The sequence below is a fragment of the Cibotium barometz genome, chromosome 55, assembly GCF_041138505.1.
Source record: "Cibotium barometz isolate CiBa-2024 chromosome 55, ASM4113850v1, whole genome shotgun sequence".
Classification (NCBI taxonomy): domain Eukaryota; kingdom Viridiplantae; phylum Streptophyta; class Polypodiopsida; order Cyatheales; family Cibotiaceae; genus Cibotium; species Cibotium barometz.
The window spans coordinates 32106968-32122775 of record NC_141100.1 but is presented as its reverse complement, the minus strand read 5'-3'; the positions used below and the strand labels follow the sequence as shown (position 1 = coordinate 32122775).

General features: G+C 40.5%; 1 protein-coding gene and 1 long non-coding RNA gene across 2 annotated transcripts; one reads left to right on the top strand and one right to left on the bottom strand.

Moving 5' to 3' along the window:
• Positions 1 to 1124: 1124 nt before the first annotated feature.
• LOC147607623 (uncharacterized) lies at positions 1125 to 1849 on the top strand. Its single transcript, XR_015264803.1, has 2 exons — positions 1125 to 1474; positions 1511 to 1849. It is a non-coding gene; the product is annotated as an uncharacterized LOC147607623 (long non-coding RNA).
• On the bottom strand, positions 1637 to 10162 carry LOC147607622 (plasma membrane ATPase). The gene is made up of 21 exons (XM_086790835.1): positions 8666 to 10162; positions 8417 to 8536; positions 7480 to 7590; positions 7223 to 7360; positions 6924 to 7058; positions 6654 to 6833; positions 5912 to 6118; positions 5703 to 5822; positions 5468 to 5587; positions 5167 to 5289; positions 4962 to 5066; positions 4701 to 4845; positions 4184 to 4348; positions 3785 to 4023; positions 3658 to 3690; positions 3468 to 3549; positions 3065 to 3225; positions 2790 to 2963; positions 2507 to 2689; positions 2119 to 2300; positions 1637 to 2000 (listed from the first exon to the last, which is right to left on the bottom strand). Exons 1-21 carry the CDS (start codon positions 8723 to 8725, stop codon positions 1904 to 1906), a joined length of 2880 nt encoding a protein of 959 aa, XP_086646961.1. The 5' UTR covers positions 8726 to 10162; the 3' UTR covers positions 1637 to 1903.
• Positions 10163 to 15808: the final 5646 nt, after the last annotated feature.

The window sequence follows — 15808 nt, the reverse complement described above, 5'->3', positions numbered from 1 at the left end:
CACGACAAAATTCTTCAAAACATTTAAAGAAACATTGGTTCCCTGCTTAATGATGATATGGAAAGAATTCCTCAGATATGAGGCTCTCCCAAGCTTCATAAATGAAGGCATTATAAATTGAATTCACAAAAGAGAGGATTAAAATATTCTCTCTCACTAGGGGCCGATCACTATGCGTAATAATGCCTATAAAATCTTTGAAAAAGCTCTAGCCCTCACACTCACCATCCATTTGGATGCTTGGATTAGACCAGAACAAAAAGGCTTTGTAAAAGGTAGATTTATTCTAGATGCCATCAACGCTCTTTGAGAAGGAGTCGAACATGCACAAGAAACTACCTAGACTTTTTGTTTATTAAAATTGTTTTTTTGACAAAACATATGACAGGTTGGAATGGCCCTTCATCAAGCAATCTCTTAAAGGATATGGGATTACGCCTCTCTAAAGGACTGGGGATTAGGCCTTCACTTGATCAAGGCAAGGCTCTCTACACCCAATTTGATAGGCCAGGATTTGGGATTAGGCCTTCACTTCATCAAGCAATCTCTTAACGGATATGGGATTAGGCCTCTCTAATTGATTGGGGATTAGGCCTTCGCTTGATCAAGGCTCTCTACACCCTATTTGGTAATAATGATCAGGCAAGGTTATCTATCAAGGCTCTCTACACCCTATTTGGTAATAATGATCAGGCCAGGATTTGGGATTAGGCCTTCACTTCATCAAGACTCTCTACACCCTGTTTGGTAATGATCAGGCCAGGTTATCTATCAAGGCTCTCTACACCCAATTTGATAGGCCAGGATATCTGTTAATGGAGCCCTTCCTCCTCTAAAAATCCATTAGGCAAACAAGCCCCCTTAGCCTCTACTGTATATGCTATTACAGTGGATGACCTTAAAGGAATCTTCTTGAGAATAATTTTTCTCAGTTCAACAATTTGCTGGCGACACGAATGAGCTTCCTCCACAATGCTAACAGATCTATTTCTACCTTCTGGGAAATATCTCAGGTTATTCTAACCTCGAAAGGGAAAAAAAATCAGAAAATGCATAAAGGAAGGTCTCATGAAACCACTCTTCTGAACGAACTACAGACTAGATTTCGCTAATCAATGTTGTGAAACTGTGTTGCGAAGGTAAAAGATTGCATAAAAACTGTCCAGCGGAGGTAAAGGCTGTAAACAGACAATGTGGGACGCGGAGGTTAAGCTTACAGACCCACATTGCTAACCCACACTTTCATGCATTGGCCTGCTGTTTTCTTCAAATTTCTGGCACTTTTTTGCAAATTTTTTTAAGTATCAACTTTCTCAAATTTCCCCCCAAAAAAAAACACTTCGAAATAAATGTTTTGTAGAGAAAAAGGTTTTATGTGAACAATTCACATGAATTGAATTGCTCTCCTCATTGAAGCTGTTTCCACACTTCAGATGAGCCTGTCGGCACAGGCCCATCCAAGCTGCCACAGTAGGTGGTGACTGACACCCAATCCAAGCTGCCACAGTAGGTGGTGACTGACACCCAATCCTGCCCATCCACCCTCTCCCATCCTAAGGTTTGGATAACCACTGTAACTGGGAGCCTCTCTCTGCTTATGAATTTTTATGACTTGGCAAGTCAAGCTCGACGCACATGTCAGAATCAATTTTATTTCAAAATTACAACCTCCAGCAATGCTCACAGTCATGAAGCTGAGAGGCTTTCTTCTCACTGACAGTACTTAAATCTGATATTGTGCATTTCCTGCCTCTATATACCACAAACATTTTACAGCTTGTTACATGAAAGATCTGTCCTGCATAAAACATCTGCACCTTCCTCGGCATGCAGTCATAAAAACTCAACTCAAGAACAGCAACAAAGCCCTTGCAAAGGCTTTGATGACTAGTCAGTCAATCCCTCAAACTGTATATGCTTGCTGAATAGTATCAAGGTCTAATCCTTTCAACCTCACAACTGACTCCACATGGCCTTTCAAGGTGTGGAGCTCCCTCAACCTGTGGAAAAAAACATGGCAACAAACCAAACATGCTCAACACTTACTCCAACTAGCTCTCAAGTTGCATCTGCACAAGGGAAGGGGTTGTAATGAGGAGGGGAAGGAGGGGATTATACCTTGCAATCTCTGCGCGTCTCTTGGCCTGTTCAGCTATTTCTGTTAGTTCATGGTAGCTGCTCTTGTCAGAGAACAGTTTGCTTGGCTCTGGAGGATGCAGGCCATGTAATGTTCGTTGAGCATGGGCCCATTGTGCTTCTCTTTCTTCCTTGCCATAGTCTTTCTTCCTCGTGAATGCAATCTGCGAAAATTTTTCAAAGAATCCATGAATCCACCAGTCGCCTTTGCACAAGATTGAAATATATGTGAGGAAGATTTGTTTTCAATTTGATATATGAAGGCACTTGATATGACCAAGGTCAAAATGTGGTGCTTAGTTTAGTTCAATGTGATCAAAATAAGCCACTTCAAATCTGAAATCTGATGAAAATGCCTCAAATTTATTACCCTTTGTTCAATAAGAAGATCCCACGCTTTTCCACTCAAAATGTATCGAATTGAGAACTTGATGAAGTCCAGGGGTAAATAAGTGACAACGCTATAAAGCCATATAACTCCAGCCCAACCCCAACCAATACCTCTTATGTTAGCGAAACCCCATGTAGCATAGACTGCTAGAATGGTTGCAACCTGTTAGCATTGAGAAAACCAAGGTCAGGCTCAAGCTTTTGTAATATGGTGGCAATCTTGTGATGATAATATGGGCATTCACAGATGGAGCAGTACATACCAGCTGAGCTACTACAAATGCAGACACAAGCAGTAGCCCCGGGCGCTCCAGGAAGGACCAGCTTCTAGATCTGGTAACGAAAATAAGCGCTTGACTTATAATGCTCACTTGCAAGTACACTGCAGCAGTGAGCTGACTATTACTCCAGCTTATATCCCTGACATGGAAGACTCTCTGCAGACAGATGTTGCAAATGTTTGATATAGAGTTATTGGGAGCATGTAGCTAGAACAAAGAATTACATGCCACATTATGGGGAAAAAAACTTCACTTACTGGAAAGAAGTCTGTTTTATGAGCTGCCCAGAAGAAAACAACTGTCATAATTGCGAGGTAAGTTCCAAGAACAACACCGGTTGCAAAAATTTCTTTCAGCTTCCAGCTATCAGGTAATGGAGAGGGTTTAACTCGATCTTTGGAGATGGTCATGATGGTACCTATCAGAATGCAGAGAGAATCGTTATGGTTAACAGGTGAATCTCAGGATCTTTACAGATAATCCCCCCACCATTCTGCTGCGTTGGCACAGGGGATATTGCCTGTACAGCAAGCTCTACATGCAGCCAGAATTCCCGTACCAATGGCCAGGGAGACGGTCTGTAAAACCCCTAAAATGAACTGCATAGCCTTGAAAACAGGGGTAATGTATTTTGTGCATTTACAACTCTCTTTGACTCACCATCATTTAGTATGGCAATGATAAGAACCATGAAGGGAGAGAAGTCAAACTGCCAAATCAGAGCCAGGAGCAGAAAGCCCAACTGCATCACATAATGCAAGAAAGAGGTCAGCTGGCATCATGACCACCCAGTTCCTTAATTAGAAAGATTGTGCAGAAATAAACCAGTAAAATCAAATCCAAATCTTACCACTATACGGATGGTGATAGACACGGCATATATCTGCAATCAAAGGTTAACCACAGCAGCTACAGTCAATCACCTTAAGCTCACCATCATAACCATCAAAACACTCTAAGGATGGGTTAGTTCTTACTGTATAGTTCTTCATCCTCTGGAAGATTGCACGACTTGTAAGGACAGCACTGATGATGACACTCAAACCGGGCTCTGTCAACACAATATCAGATGCACTTCTTGCAGCATCTGTTGCATCAGCAACAGCAATCCCAATGTCTGCTTTTTTCAAAGCAGGGGCATCATTCACACCATCACCAGTCATTCCACAGATGTGCTTCTTCTCTTGTAGCCGTTTGACTATCTCATATTTGTGCTCTGCTCAGGGATAAGCACCAACCCATTCAGTTAACCATTAAACATGCGCCTTTAAAAAAAGCTGAACATTAGTAGCAGATTAGAATGCAAGCATGGAAACAACCATGGCCTTCTAAGCAAAGTCCACGTCTTATTAAGGTGGGAAAAGACATGTGCAAACCTGGAAACACTCCAGCAAACCCATCAGCCTTCTCAATGAGCTCGTCCACAGGAAGAGAAGCAATCGATTCATCTTTATGCTGTCCTAGCAGAGATGACGATGGGTACATGTTAATCCCCATACCCAACCGCCTGCCAGTCTCCTTTGCAATAGCCAGCTGGTCGCCTAGTAACACAAAGAAATGACATTATTTCTGAGATCTGCTCAGTACGAGCATCATGACACTGATTACGTTACAATTCACAAACCTTTCTCAGGTTTTGAAACCCTAAGAGCACAATATTAGATATCAGATATGAATGCAAAACAGCAGGCAGAAACAAGCAAGATAACGTAACACATCAATTGTTTAATTTGGAAGGGGCTGGGGGGTGGAGGGGGCGGTGGTTGTTTGTGGGGGGGGGGGGGGGGGGGGGGGGTGGGGGGACTAACCTAGAATTTCTAGGAAACCACTCAACAGCCATAACCAATGCGAGTGTTTACTCTAGATCGAAATTTCTGTAAAACAGAACATTACCTGTTATCATCTTGACATTCACTCCCAAATTCAAAGCTTGGCGGATTGTCTCAGCACTATCATGGCGAGGAGGATCAAACAGGGGCAGTAATCCGCAGAAATGCCAAGGGCCTCCTTCGCTTTCTTTGCTCTTATCAGGCACTTCCTGCAAGTATTGCAAACCCATTTTCAAGGCAATGCAATTTGTGATGCCTGCAGAACAAATGGTCAAGTGCAAATAACAGCTTGTAATATCTGGTGGCTTTTCTCAAGTATAAGCACCTGTCGGGCAACTGCCAGTGAACGCAACCCTCGCTCTGCAAACTTGTCAATTACTGCATGCACTCTTGCCTCGATTTCTGACTTGTTATGGCTAAGCGCGAGGATCTACAATTCAAACAATACACCAAGAAAAATGAGCATCATTACAGAATCACTACTGGGAGGATTCAGTGACAAACACAGTCTTTTGACAAAAGGTAAGTACCTGTTCTGGAGCCCCTTTACTGGCTCTATACCATCGCCCATCAGCATCAATGTACGTAAGTGCTGTCCTCTTGTCCACGGGATTGAAAGGAAGAAAGTGTATTTCTGTGATATTGGCACGGGCCTGCCAGAATCGCAAATCCAAACAAGATGAATTGTTGTCTAGAAGCATTAACAATGTATGTAGGTGTCAGAATGAGCACTCATAGCATTACCTTCGTGTGCCTAAAAGCATTACAACTTGCCACAATACCATTCTTTCTTACATTAGTGAAAGACAAACTCTTTAAGGTCTAGTTTACCTCCTTCGGATCAGCTAGCATGCCAACAATGGCTGTATCAATGGCATCTTGATTCTCAGTCCTAGAGGCTCTTGCTGCCAGAAGAACCACCATGTCTTTGTCCACTCCCTTTGAGAAGACCTGCACAAATGACAATAACAAAGCAAATTTATCGGAGCTCATAGAGAGACATAAAAAACAAATGATAGAATCTTATCTCACATAGAGAGAATTAAGAAAAAACAGCAGCCCCTACCTCGATCAAATTTTTATCCACTGTGAGTTTATTCAATGTAAGTGTTCCTGTCTTATCACTGCAAAGAACATCCATTCCAGCCATTTCTTCAATGGCAGTCATGCGCTTTGTTATAGCACCCTGATTATCAGTAAACACAAAGATCAGCCATTTACATGCACAAAGAACAAATAGATTCAGAACCTTGTGGCAGAAAATTTATATCTGACCTGCTGCGATAGTCGGTGAGATCCAATCGCCATTGTGACAGAAAGCACCGTGGGCATGGCAATGGGGATTCCTCCAATAAGGAGGACTAAGAGATTGTTAATCCCTTCCCTGTAAGCTCTGTGTTGTATGGGATACATGACGATAATCTCGACAACTATTCCGATAGCAATTGAGCAGATGCAAAAATTCCCTATAGCAGTCAAAACCTGCAAAACAAAATCTATATAACGCTTGAACTTGTATTGACATGATCCACCGGCCATTAGGGCCAAAAATGAACAGCCTCATCAAGAAGCACACTCAAGCTTGCCGAAGTTCAAAATACACCAGTACCAATTTCAAAAGTTACATGACTGAAGAGGACCTAAGCCTACCAACAGAAACAAACTAGATGTGGCAATGATAAATTCAAAGAAGTTCTTGAACTTCACAAAATTAAAGATTCATATACGAGTTCCGCACACAGAGCTTCAAACCATCAACTCCCAAAACACATAACATATAGTACATGCTTTGACATCCCCATTCATGCAATCTGCTCCCAAGAGTAGGTCCACATTTATGCATAGAATAGACTACATGATGTGACAGCACACATGTCATCAAGCAGGTTTGCATATTGACTGCCTACTGGAAAGGCACTTGTACACAGGACCACTGGTTGATACCAGCTGTTTGTTGTTATGTGCAGATGGCCAGAAAGACTGTCAAAACACCAAATTCACAGTACTGAAAGTTTACCTTCTGGAAATGACCAACTTGGTTAGTCGAATCCACCAGATGGGCTGCTTTGCCAAAGAAGGTGTGAACACCTGTTGCAATCACGACAGCTTCGATCTCACCCTGTTTGCATGTTGACCCAGAAAATACCTCATCTCCTGGTTTCTTGGTTACAGGTAAGGACTCCCCTGTCAGAGCAGACTGCACAGCCACAATGTGAAGAGTAAGTATAATACAGGAAAGATCCCCATCTACCCAACTTAACTCCTAGCAAGCTGTGTTAATTTGTACCTGGTCAATCTTCAGCGGATCACCATCTAAAAGTCGTGCATCAGCAGGAATAATGTCACCCAGTTTGACACTAATTATATCTCCTGGAACAAGTATTGCAGCATCCTGTTCACTCCATTGTCCATCTCGAAGAACCTGAAATTAGGCAGCACCATTACAGGGAATGGAACCATTTTAAACACTCACCAGTGCTTCATCCACCAAGCAGGCAGAAAAAGGATTGCTAATATATGACCATTTCATTCCCTTTTGTAAGAGTAGACAAACCAAACCAAGTAACTGAGAAAATGAAAACAAACCTTTGTTTTTGGTGCCAGTTTGGCCATGAGAGCTGCTGCTGCATTGCCTGCATTATTCTCTTCAATGAAAGAGATGGTAGAGTTGATCACGAGCAAAACCATGATCCCGAGGAAGTCCTCCCAATCTGGAGGGGTTTTCTGTGGTTAAGAAATTAGCACACATAATCAGATTTTTCCAGTACCATGTGCATTACTCACAAAATACAAGTAACCGAACCTTTCCCTGACCCAAGCAAAGTAAAGTACATAGTCCATACCTTTCCCCTGACTTTGCCATTCGCCAGGGCAATTGCCATAATAGCTGCAGCTTCCATAACCCATGAAAGTGGGTTCCACATGAAACCAAGGAACTTAAGAATTTTGCTTTCCTGAACACCATAACATATACATCAAACATCTGCAGAGATAATTATAGCTCTAGTAGAGCAAAGCCACTTGAAATGGGCTACACATTCTAGGTAATGGTACAGAACAACATGGCAAAAGTTGAAATCTACCTAGAGAAAGAAGAAACCAAACTTTAAAAGCAATTGCATATGGTTAAACCAAATTACTCAATGTGGATGAAACATGAAATGGCTCAAGCTAACGACTCCAAGCAACACATACTTAGGAGATTGCATGAGGTTAGCAGCAAGTGCATATTGATCATACACGCAACAACTCTGCCTGGGAGAATCAAAGGGATAGCATGGAAACAGGAGAGCTTCAGGAAAGGGAAAGGCACACCAACAATTCAAGCAAGATGATCTGGTACCCAGGTAAGGGAAAAGCGTACTGTAACAGTAGTGCAAGGTGGTGACACATGGAAATTACGCAGCAAAAATCTGGACAAGAAGAAACCATACTGTTAAAACTGCTAGAGAAAGTACATATGGGTACATAGATAACCCTTAGTATAAGCAAGGCCATATGGATATGGCTACTATGTTGAGCTAGAAGACAACTCTCCCTTCTAGTTTTACTTGTAAACAAGCTTCCAACCAGAGGCTAAGACTGCAGAGTTTGAAGTGCACCAAGGCAGGAAGGAACCATAAAATACAAAGATGACATTTAAATTCACAAGCTTGAAAGATCAGATGATGAGAACTCAATGGACTGTAAACAGCTGAAAGATCCCCAAGAAACAAAAGAAATAAAAAAAACTTGGCAGGGTTTCAAGTAGATCTACAGCTGAAGCTACAGAAGCCTTACGGATTTCTCCTCTAGCTTGTTGAATCCGAAAATCTGGAGGCGGTTCTCTCCCTCCACCGAGCTCAGACCTTCCTTGGTGCATCTGAGCTGCTCAAAAACCTCCTCGATGGGGATCCGCTCCTGCCAAGATTAAAGCATACAAGAGAAAACAGTTCATAAGAAAACACAGCTTAAACGCAGCAAATCGGCTTAGCCCACAACGCTGAGGGCATGTGACTGTCAGAAAAAGGTAGCATAGCAGCTTCTTACCAAATCAACAGTTTCTGAATTGAGAGCTTCCAGACTGATGGTCTTCTCGTCAGCCCCCATGGCTGTGGATAACAAAAGAGCTTAATAGCTCCGATGCAGGGAAAAAAGAAGGGAGCGAGGGGGTTTGTGGAGTAAAGCTTAGAAAATGGATGTCCCAGAAGAGGTGCCCATTAGCTACAGTTGCCTTCTTTGCCTTCGACCAAGCCTATCATAGCCTAATCCTTCAACTTGGTGAGGATCTATACCCTAATTATTTTGCATTCCTCCCCAGGCGAAACCCTAAATTTCCTCTGTTTGTTGCGATCAATGTCGGCTTTTTCACTGTGTATCTGCAAAATCAGAAGGAAAGCTTTTACTTTTCCGCACTTGGGTAATGCAACTGCCTTCGCGATTGAGAGAGGAAGAGCTTTGGTTTTTCAGAATGGTGCCGGGGCAATGCAAGAAACAGGAAAGCAGAAAAGCAGGAAGAGAGAGAGCGAGGGGAGTTGAGCCAACTGCGCTGGGCGCTTCTTATCATGGCAGCGACGATTGCCGTCGTCTCCCGACGTACCGGCAAAAATTTCACGACACGGGCCGCTAAGTCTGACGGCCGTCAAGTGGCTCGACGCGACGTCGTGTCCGCCGGGTGGGAGCCTACTAGCCTAGTAGTTAACGTGGCGACCTGACCCACCGCTTTCGGCACGCCGTCACCCTGCCGTTAGTCCTAGTCAACGGCCTAAACGGCTTATTTTTTTCTTCTTACCGCGTTTTAAAAAATGTTATTTGACATTTTCAACCAATAGGGGCAATTGTATGGTATATTAAATTCGGGACCGGAATTTTCCAGGGGGTTTTTTTTTTTAATGAAACTCCGCATGCTCTTCCCCTCTATTATTGAGATGTCACGCAAGCACTTTTTTTAATTTTAAAAAAATGGCAATCAAGTCTAGGTGCAAGATTCTTCCTCTCGAGTCATTTTTAATTCAATAAAAAAATCCGCAATTTTTAAATGTCAGGAATCTTGATGTGCTCACAGCTGCTAATCTACGTGGGTTTCCCGTTATCGACTAGTTAATATATCACCCAGAAAAAAAAAAGAGCTCAAAAATCAAATAATTGAAATAAAGCCATACCTTGGATCGGTAGTTTTTTTAAAAAATAGCCCCAAAAGAAAAAATCAGAATGTGCGATTTATACGGAGCGGGCACGTTTTCACCGCTGCCGATGGATTATTTACTGCGGGGGTGTAATACCACGTGGCAAGCTGGGTGAAAATGCGACTGTCAAAACTCAACTTCCCAGGTTAGGGAAACAGTTGCAGGTGCCGTTAAAAAAAAAGAAACGAATTATTTATTGACTCTTTTTTGATCAATGGGGGGGACTGCACCACTTGCTGCTGCAGGCTTTGGAGCTACCCAGTGTCCACAGCCTCCACAGTTGCAAAATTGTGCAGCTTGGTCTTCGGATTGAGATCTTTGACTGCCCTGGTGACTTGTTACACTCCCTACAGTCCCCCCCCCCACTCCATACAGTAAGTACTTTGTACAAGAACACCAATAACCACACTTCTAAGTTGTCACTCACCAATGACCATTCCTCAAATTTGAATCTCATTATGGGTTTCTAGGGTGTATAGTTGCTTTTTGACCGGCATCATGCCTGTTTCTGAGCTTTATACTTGCAAAAGAAAAATTTGGGGATCTTTCGTGCTCGTGTGCGTGTGTGCTTCCGTGCCATGTCAACAGCCAGCAGGTTTTGAACCCAGAACCTTCTACAGTATACTTGCAAAATTTTAACATGCCCATCAAAAAATTACAGTAAATTACCCAAAAAAAAATTTGCCATATTTCTCCAAACACATCAATTTTGAAGGTCAAGGGTGCCCCTCAAAAATCAAGCCTGCTAGGGTGTGCCCCCCTTTTCTCGTATGGGTCGAGGGATGGACGGGGGAGACTCGTCCTCCATCGCGAGGGATATCTTGCCCTTTTCTGGGCTCTTTCCCCTTTTTTTGCTCAATGTTAAAGAACGGCTGAGTTTTGGAAGGGGGGGGGGGGGGGGGGGATGGGTAATATGCCCTTCCAATCCCTTCACATAGACATGGAGGTTTAGCATAATCCCTTAAACTGAAATTTCGAGGTTGCCCTTCAAATTCTCGGGTTGGCTCCCCTCAAATTCTAAGGATGCTTCCCTTCAAATGAAGTTTCAGGGTTGCCCTTCAATTTCTAGGGTTGGTTTCAAAGGCTTTTTTTCTTATGAGATTTATTAAAGAGTGTTTATGAGACTTATGAGATCTAGAGCACAATAGGTATTAATGTCCTCAAACTTCCTTAGAATAGCTTACACAGCTTTTTCAAAGGCCTTTTAAGATTTTGGCCTTCAAATGAAACCTTAAATTCTATCAAATAGCAATGGTTACAACTATAAAGGCACTGAATTAAAGGCCATGTACAAGGTGTTAAGAAGTCTGAGGAATATAAGAGCGTATATGTGTGTGTAAGAGTAGTGTTCACGAAAATTCAAAAATAATAAGAATGGTAATAAACCAACTATACCTTCTAAAACACTTTAACATCATGCAAGTTTGAGCATTGTTGATTAGAGCTTGGAAATGGGAGAAATAAGTGGTGCAATTTTGTGGAAATTCAGCTTTTAAAGAACCAATTCATGAGAGCAATCAATTAAGCACGCTATAATTATTTTAATGAGATTTACTTAGAGTATAAATAGATATTACCTTGCATTTATTTTATTGTGAATTGCAAGAATATTTATTAAAATGTAAGCTGTAAAGGAAGCACTTACACTTCAATGGGAAAAATTATTTCCCAAAATTTGTTTGATCTCATGCATTCATGAGAAAGCTAGTGTATGTGTCTCCCATTCTCGTACCTTGGGTGGTGTATCTATTTCAGCCCACTCTTGGTGTATATATTTTTATTTATGTCAAGTCAAGACTCCTAGAGAAAGAAGAAGAGAGGCGATTTCATCATAACTTCATGGCTAATCTTCTTCTATATTGTTGGCCATCAAGGGTCAATTTTTATGATCTTGAGTGTCAAATGCAAGTTGAAGATAATTTATAAAAGTGTAAGTTGTAATGGAAGCACTTGCACTTGTAAGTTGTAATGAAAGCACTTGCACTTCAATGGAAAAAAATATTTCCAAAAATTTGTTTGATGTGGATGGATTCTCATGCATTCATGAGAGAGTTGGTGTATATGTCTCCCATTCTTGTACCTTGGGTGGTGTGTTTATTTCTCATTTATTTTCAGCCCACTCTTGGTGTATCTATTTCTCATTGATTTTCAGCCCACTCTTGGTGTATCTATTTTTATTTATGTCAAGTCCAAGACTCCTGGAAGAAAAGAAGAAGAGAGGCAGCTTTATCAATAATTTCATGGGGCTAATCTCCTTCTATATTGTTGGCCATCATGGGTCAATTATTATGATCTTGAGTGTCCAATGCGAGTGCTCGAGAATATTTATAAAAATGTAAGTTGTAACAAAAGCACTTGCACTTCAATGGAACAAATTATTTCCCAAAATTTGTTTGATGTGGAAGGATTCTCATGCATTCATGAGAGAGCTAGTGTATATGTCTCCCATTCTTGTACCTTGGGTGGTATATTTATTTTAGCCCATTCTTTAGTATATATATTTTTATTTATGTCAAGTCCAAAACTTCTGGAAGAAAAGAAGAAGAGATGCAGCTTCATCAATAACTTCATGGCTAATCTTCTTCGATATTGTCGGCCATCATGGGTTAGTTATTATGATCTTGAGTCTCTAATGCGGGTGCTCAAGAATATTTATAAAGATGTAAGTTGTAACGAAACACTTGCACTTCAATGGAAAAAAAGTATTTCTTAAAATTTGTTTGAAGTGGATGGATTCTCATCCATTCATGAGAGAGCTGGTGTATATCCCTCCCATTCTTGTACCTTTATTTATTTCAACCCACTCTTGGTAGGTCTGTTTTTATTCATGTTGTGGATGACTCCGCCGGTCCTTGCTAGGGAACTTGAAGACAACCGCCACAAACACTATGGTTGGGGGAGAAGGGAGCGTGGATCCTCTTAGGGAAGTATACCCGCCAAGGATGAGTCGACCTCACTGGCTAGACATGCAAGACCTAGGCTCTACACTGTCTACCATGCTCTCCGACCACCACCTAGCACTGTAGTACCCCTACAGGCCTCTCACTCACACTACACACACCACTCACACCTCACTCACCTCACTCACACAAAGTCCTAAGGCACTTGATTTTGTACTAGGGTGGATCATGTGGAGTGAGAGTCCACTTGGCATGACCTAAGGTACTTCTTGTTGTGATAGAGTGTGAAAGTCTCCATGGTTGTAGCTTGAGGGAGGGAGCATCAATGTCTCTTTGATCAAGCACATCTCTAGTGAGTGGTGATTTAGCAACAAGCTACACCTTATGAATGCTTAGATCAAGTGAGGGTGTTAAAATATGTGATCTTGCATTTGTTTAAGTTAGAGTTGTTGTATTCATGTTAAAAACTTAGGTGATGTTTCAAAGGTAGAAAAGGTATGTGAAACCTTAGAGTTAAAAGTAATTGGAATAATTAGTGTGGTAGGAGTCTTGTGAGTAGGAGACGTTAGAGGAATTGGAAGTCACTGTGGTAGGAGTCTTGTGAGTAGGAGATGTTAGAGGAACTGGAGAGATTTTAGAACTTGATTGTAGCTAGAAATTTAGGGAGATTATTGTGGATCTCAATGCCTTCTCTAAGGCTATAAATATGTTTCAAGTTTTCTCAATTGCTTTTCATTTTGATTCTCTCACAACTCTAGCCACCATGAAATTAAATACTTGATCGTTCCCAAAAGGGTGATGGACACCCCCTATGTCCAACCTAAAACTTCCATAAATATATCCCTGAAAGCACGAATTAAGCTTATGCAATATTTCACAATAATCTCGATAGTAGATTTAAGAGGATCCCTAGTGGCAACTTGCAAATAAAACTCTATGCATTTTACACTATTGTAGTCAAGCCTTAAATTCAAAGCCCAAACTAAGGTTTCATTAAAAGTGACAACTTGTAAAAAGAAAAACTCTATGCATTTGTGCACTATTGTAGTAGTCAAGCCTTAAGCCCAAACTAAGGTTTCATCAATAATATTTTAAAACTTTCACTCTCTACTTTAAGCTTCAAGGTGTCACCTTCACTAATAATTTACATTACTTTAATACACTATATATTTTTTTGGTGTTTTGTGTGATAGAGAGATGTAATGTAGGAAATTATGTGCACATGTGGGATGAGGGCCTAGGCACATGATATGGGGCATAGACGTGGGTTTATGGGCAGGCCATGTTTGAAAGGTCCTAGGAGTAAGTGACATGATACCACTGCAAGAAGAGGGAGAAGAGCAAAAACGTGGGATGCAAAAATTTCCAAAAAATTCTTGCCCAAAATTTGGCCCGGCTACCCCAATCTTACTCAAATTTGGTGTAGATCCCAAATTTTGGCCCAAATCAATGAAAATAAAATTAATCCAAGGTCTCCATCACTCTCCCATGCCAAGAAAAGATTTCCAACCATGAAATAGGGAGAAATTAAAAATTAAAATCAAGAAAAATGCTAGAAATAGATCAAAGGCATGAGTTCTGATACCACTGCAAGAAGAAGGTACACTCATCACATGGAGTAGACAACAAGGGTGTAGGTCACCATCCTAGAATTTCATGAAGGGAGAAGCTCACCGTGGAAGCTTTCTCAAAGCAAGGAGATAACCATATGGTCATGTATCAAAGATATCAAAAAGGTATACAAACTATCCCATAAGTGACTTATATAGTCACTTACTCCTAGGACCTTTCACACTTGGCCTACCCATAAACCTAGCTCTATGCCCCATATCATGTGCCTAGGCCCTCATCCCACATGTGCACATAATTTCCTACATTACAAGAGATGTCAAAAGCTAATCTTGTTTAATATATACACTAATGACACATACACTTATATCAACATACTCGCACATGGGCATTCACAAAACTGAGGTTTCATTCATTTATAGGACCTTAATAGTTTTATTAAAAAAACTAACTAACCAAAGAGTTTCTTTTAGATATCCCTTGTGGATTTATAAGAAGCAATTGTAATTCTTTCAATAAAATAAATTTTGGACAATGTAAACTTTCTCAAGTTAATATGGAACCATTATTCCCCTTACATAAATTATATTAAATGAAAATTATAATAAATGGAGAACGATCTTCTGGACTTAAATGTGCATTTGACTCTTGATTTAAAAATTCAAGGATTGATAACTCTAATGTTTTCATTGTTTGTCCAATATTTAGTCATGTTTACACTCAAAGTAAAAGGTTCATGATGGAGTTGAATAGTCCAATACATATATGTTTAATAATTATTTTATCTTTCTTAACATAGCTTGTTTGTATGTTTGAAGAGAAGTTCTAAGAGCTTTTTACAATTGAATGGTTATGACTTGAGTGTTTGCATTAAGGAGCTCTCATGAAACTAGAGTGACACTCCAGGGGGCCCTTATTATATATCATCAATTATTAGATACATGTAGATTAAAAACTAGAGTGACACTCCAAGGGCCCTTATTATATATGATCAATTATTAGATACATGTAGATTAAAAGCACCTCTTATTGCAAGTGAAATGCATTGTGCACTAGTCAAAAAGAGCCATGACTTATATATGCAAAGTGAAATACATTATACACTAGTCAAAAAATGCCATGACATATGCGCACTACCTACATAAAGAGTTATCTTTGAAGCATTGAAGTACCATAAAGATTTTTTCTATGGAATTTCCTTAGAAGTTGCCTAAAGTCCTAGATGAAATAGGAAGTTCATATGGTGGATCCAAATGAGGGGCAATCAACATGGATGCTACATTTTATTTTTTGTAATAATTTACATATTTAGGTATTTGTGAATACCATTATCCTTATGTATAAATGTAAAATAGTTTACTTTTTGTTGCAAGTGGGTGGGTTTTAGTGGGTTGTAAGAGACATTAATGTACTACATTGCTTACTTGACTGAGACTTGACTTCATGAGAGTCTATTTAGCATATTATAAACATGCAGTTGGGACTTCTCTATGCATTATTTTAAGTGATCTTTATTACTATACAAAATGTTTCATACC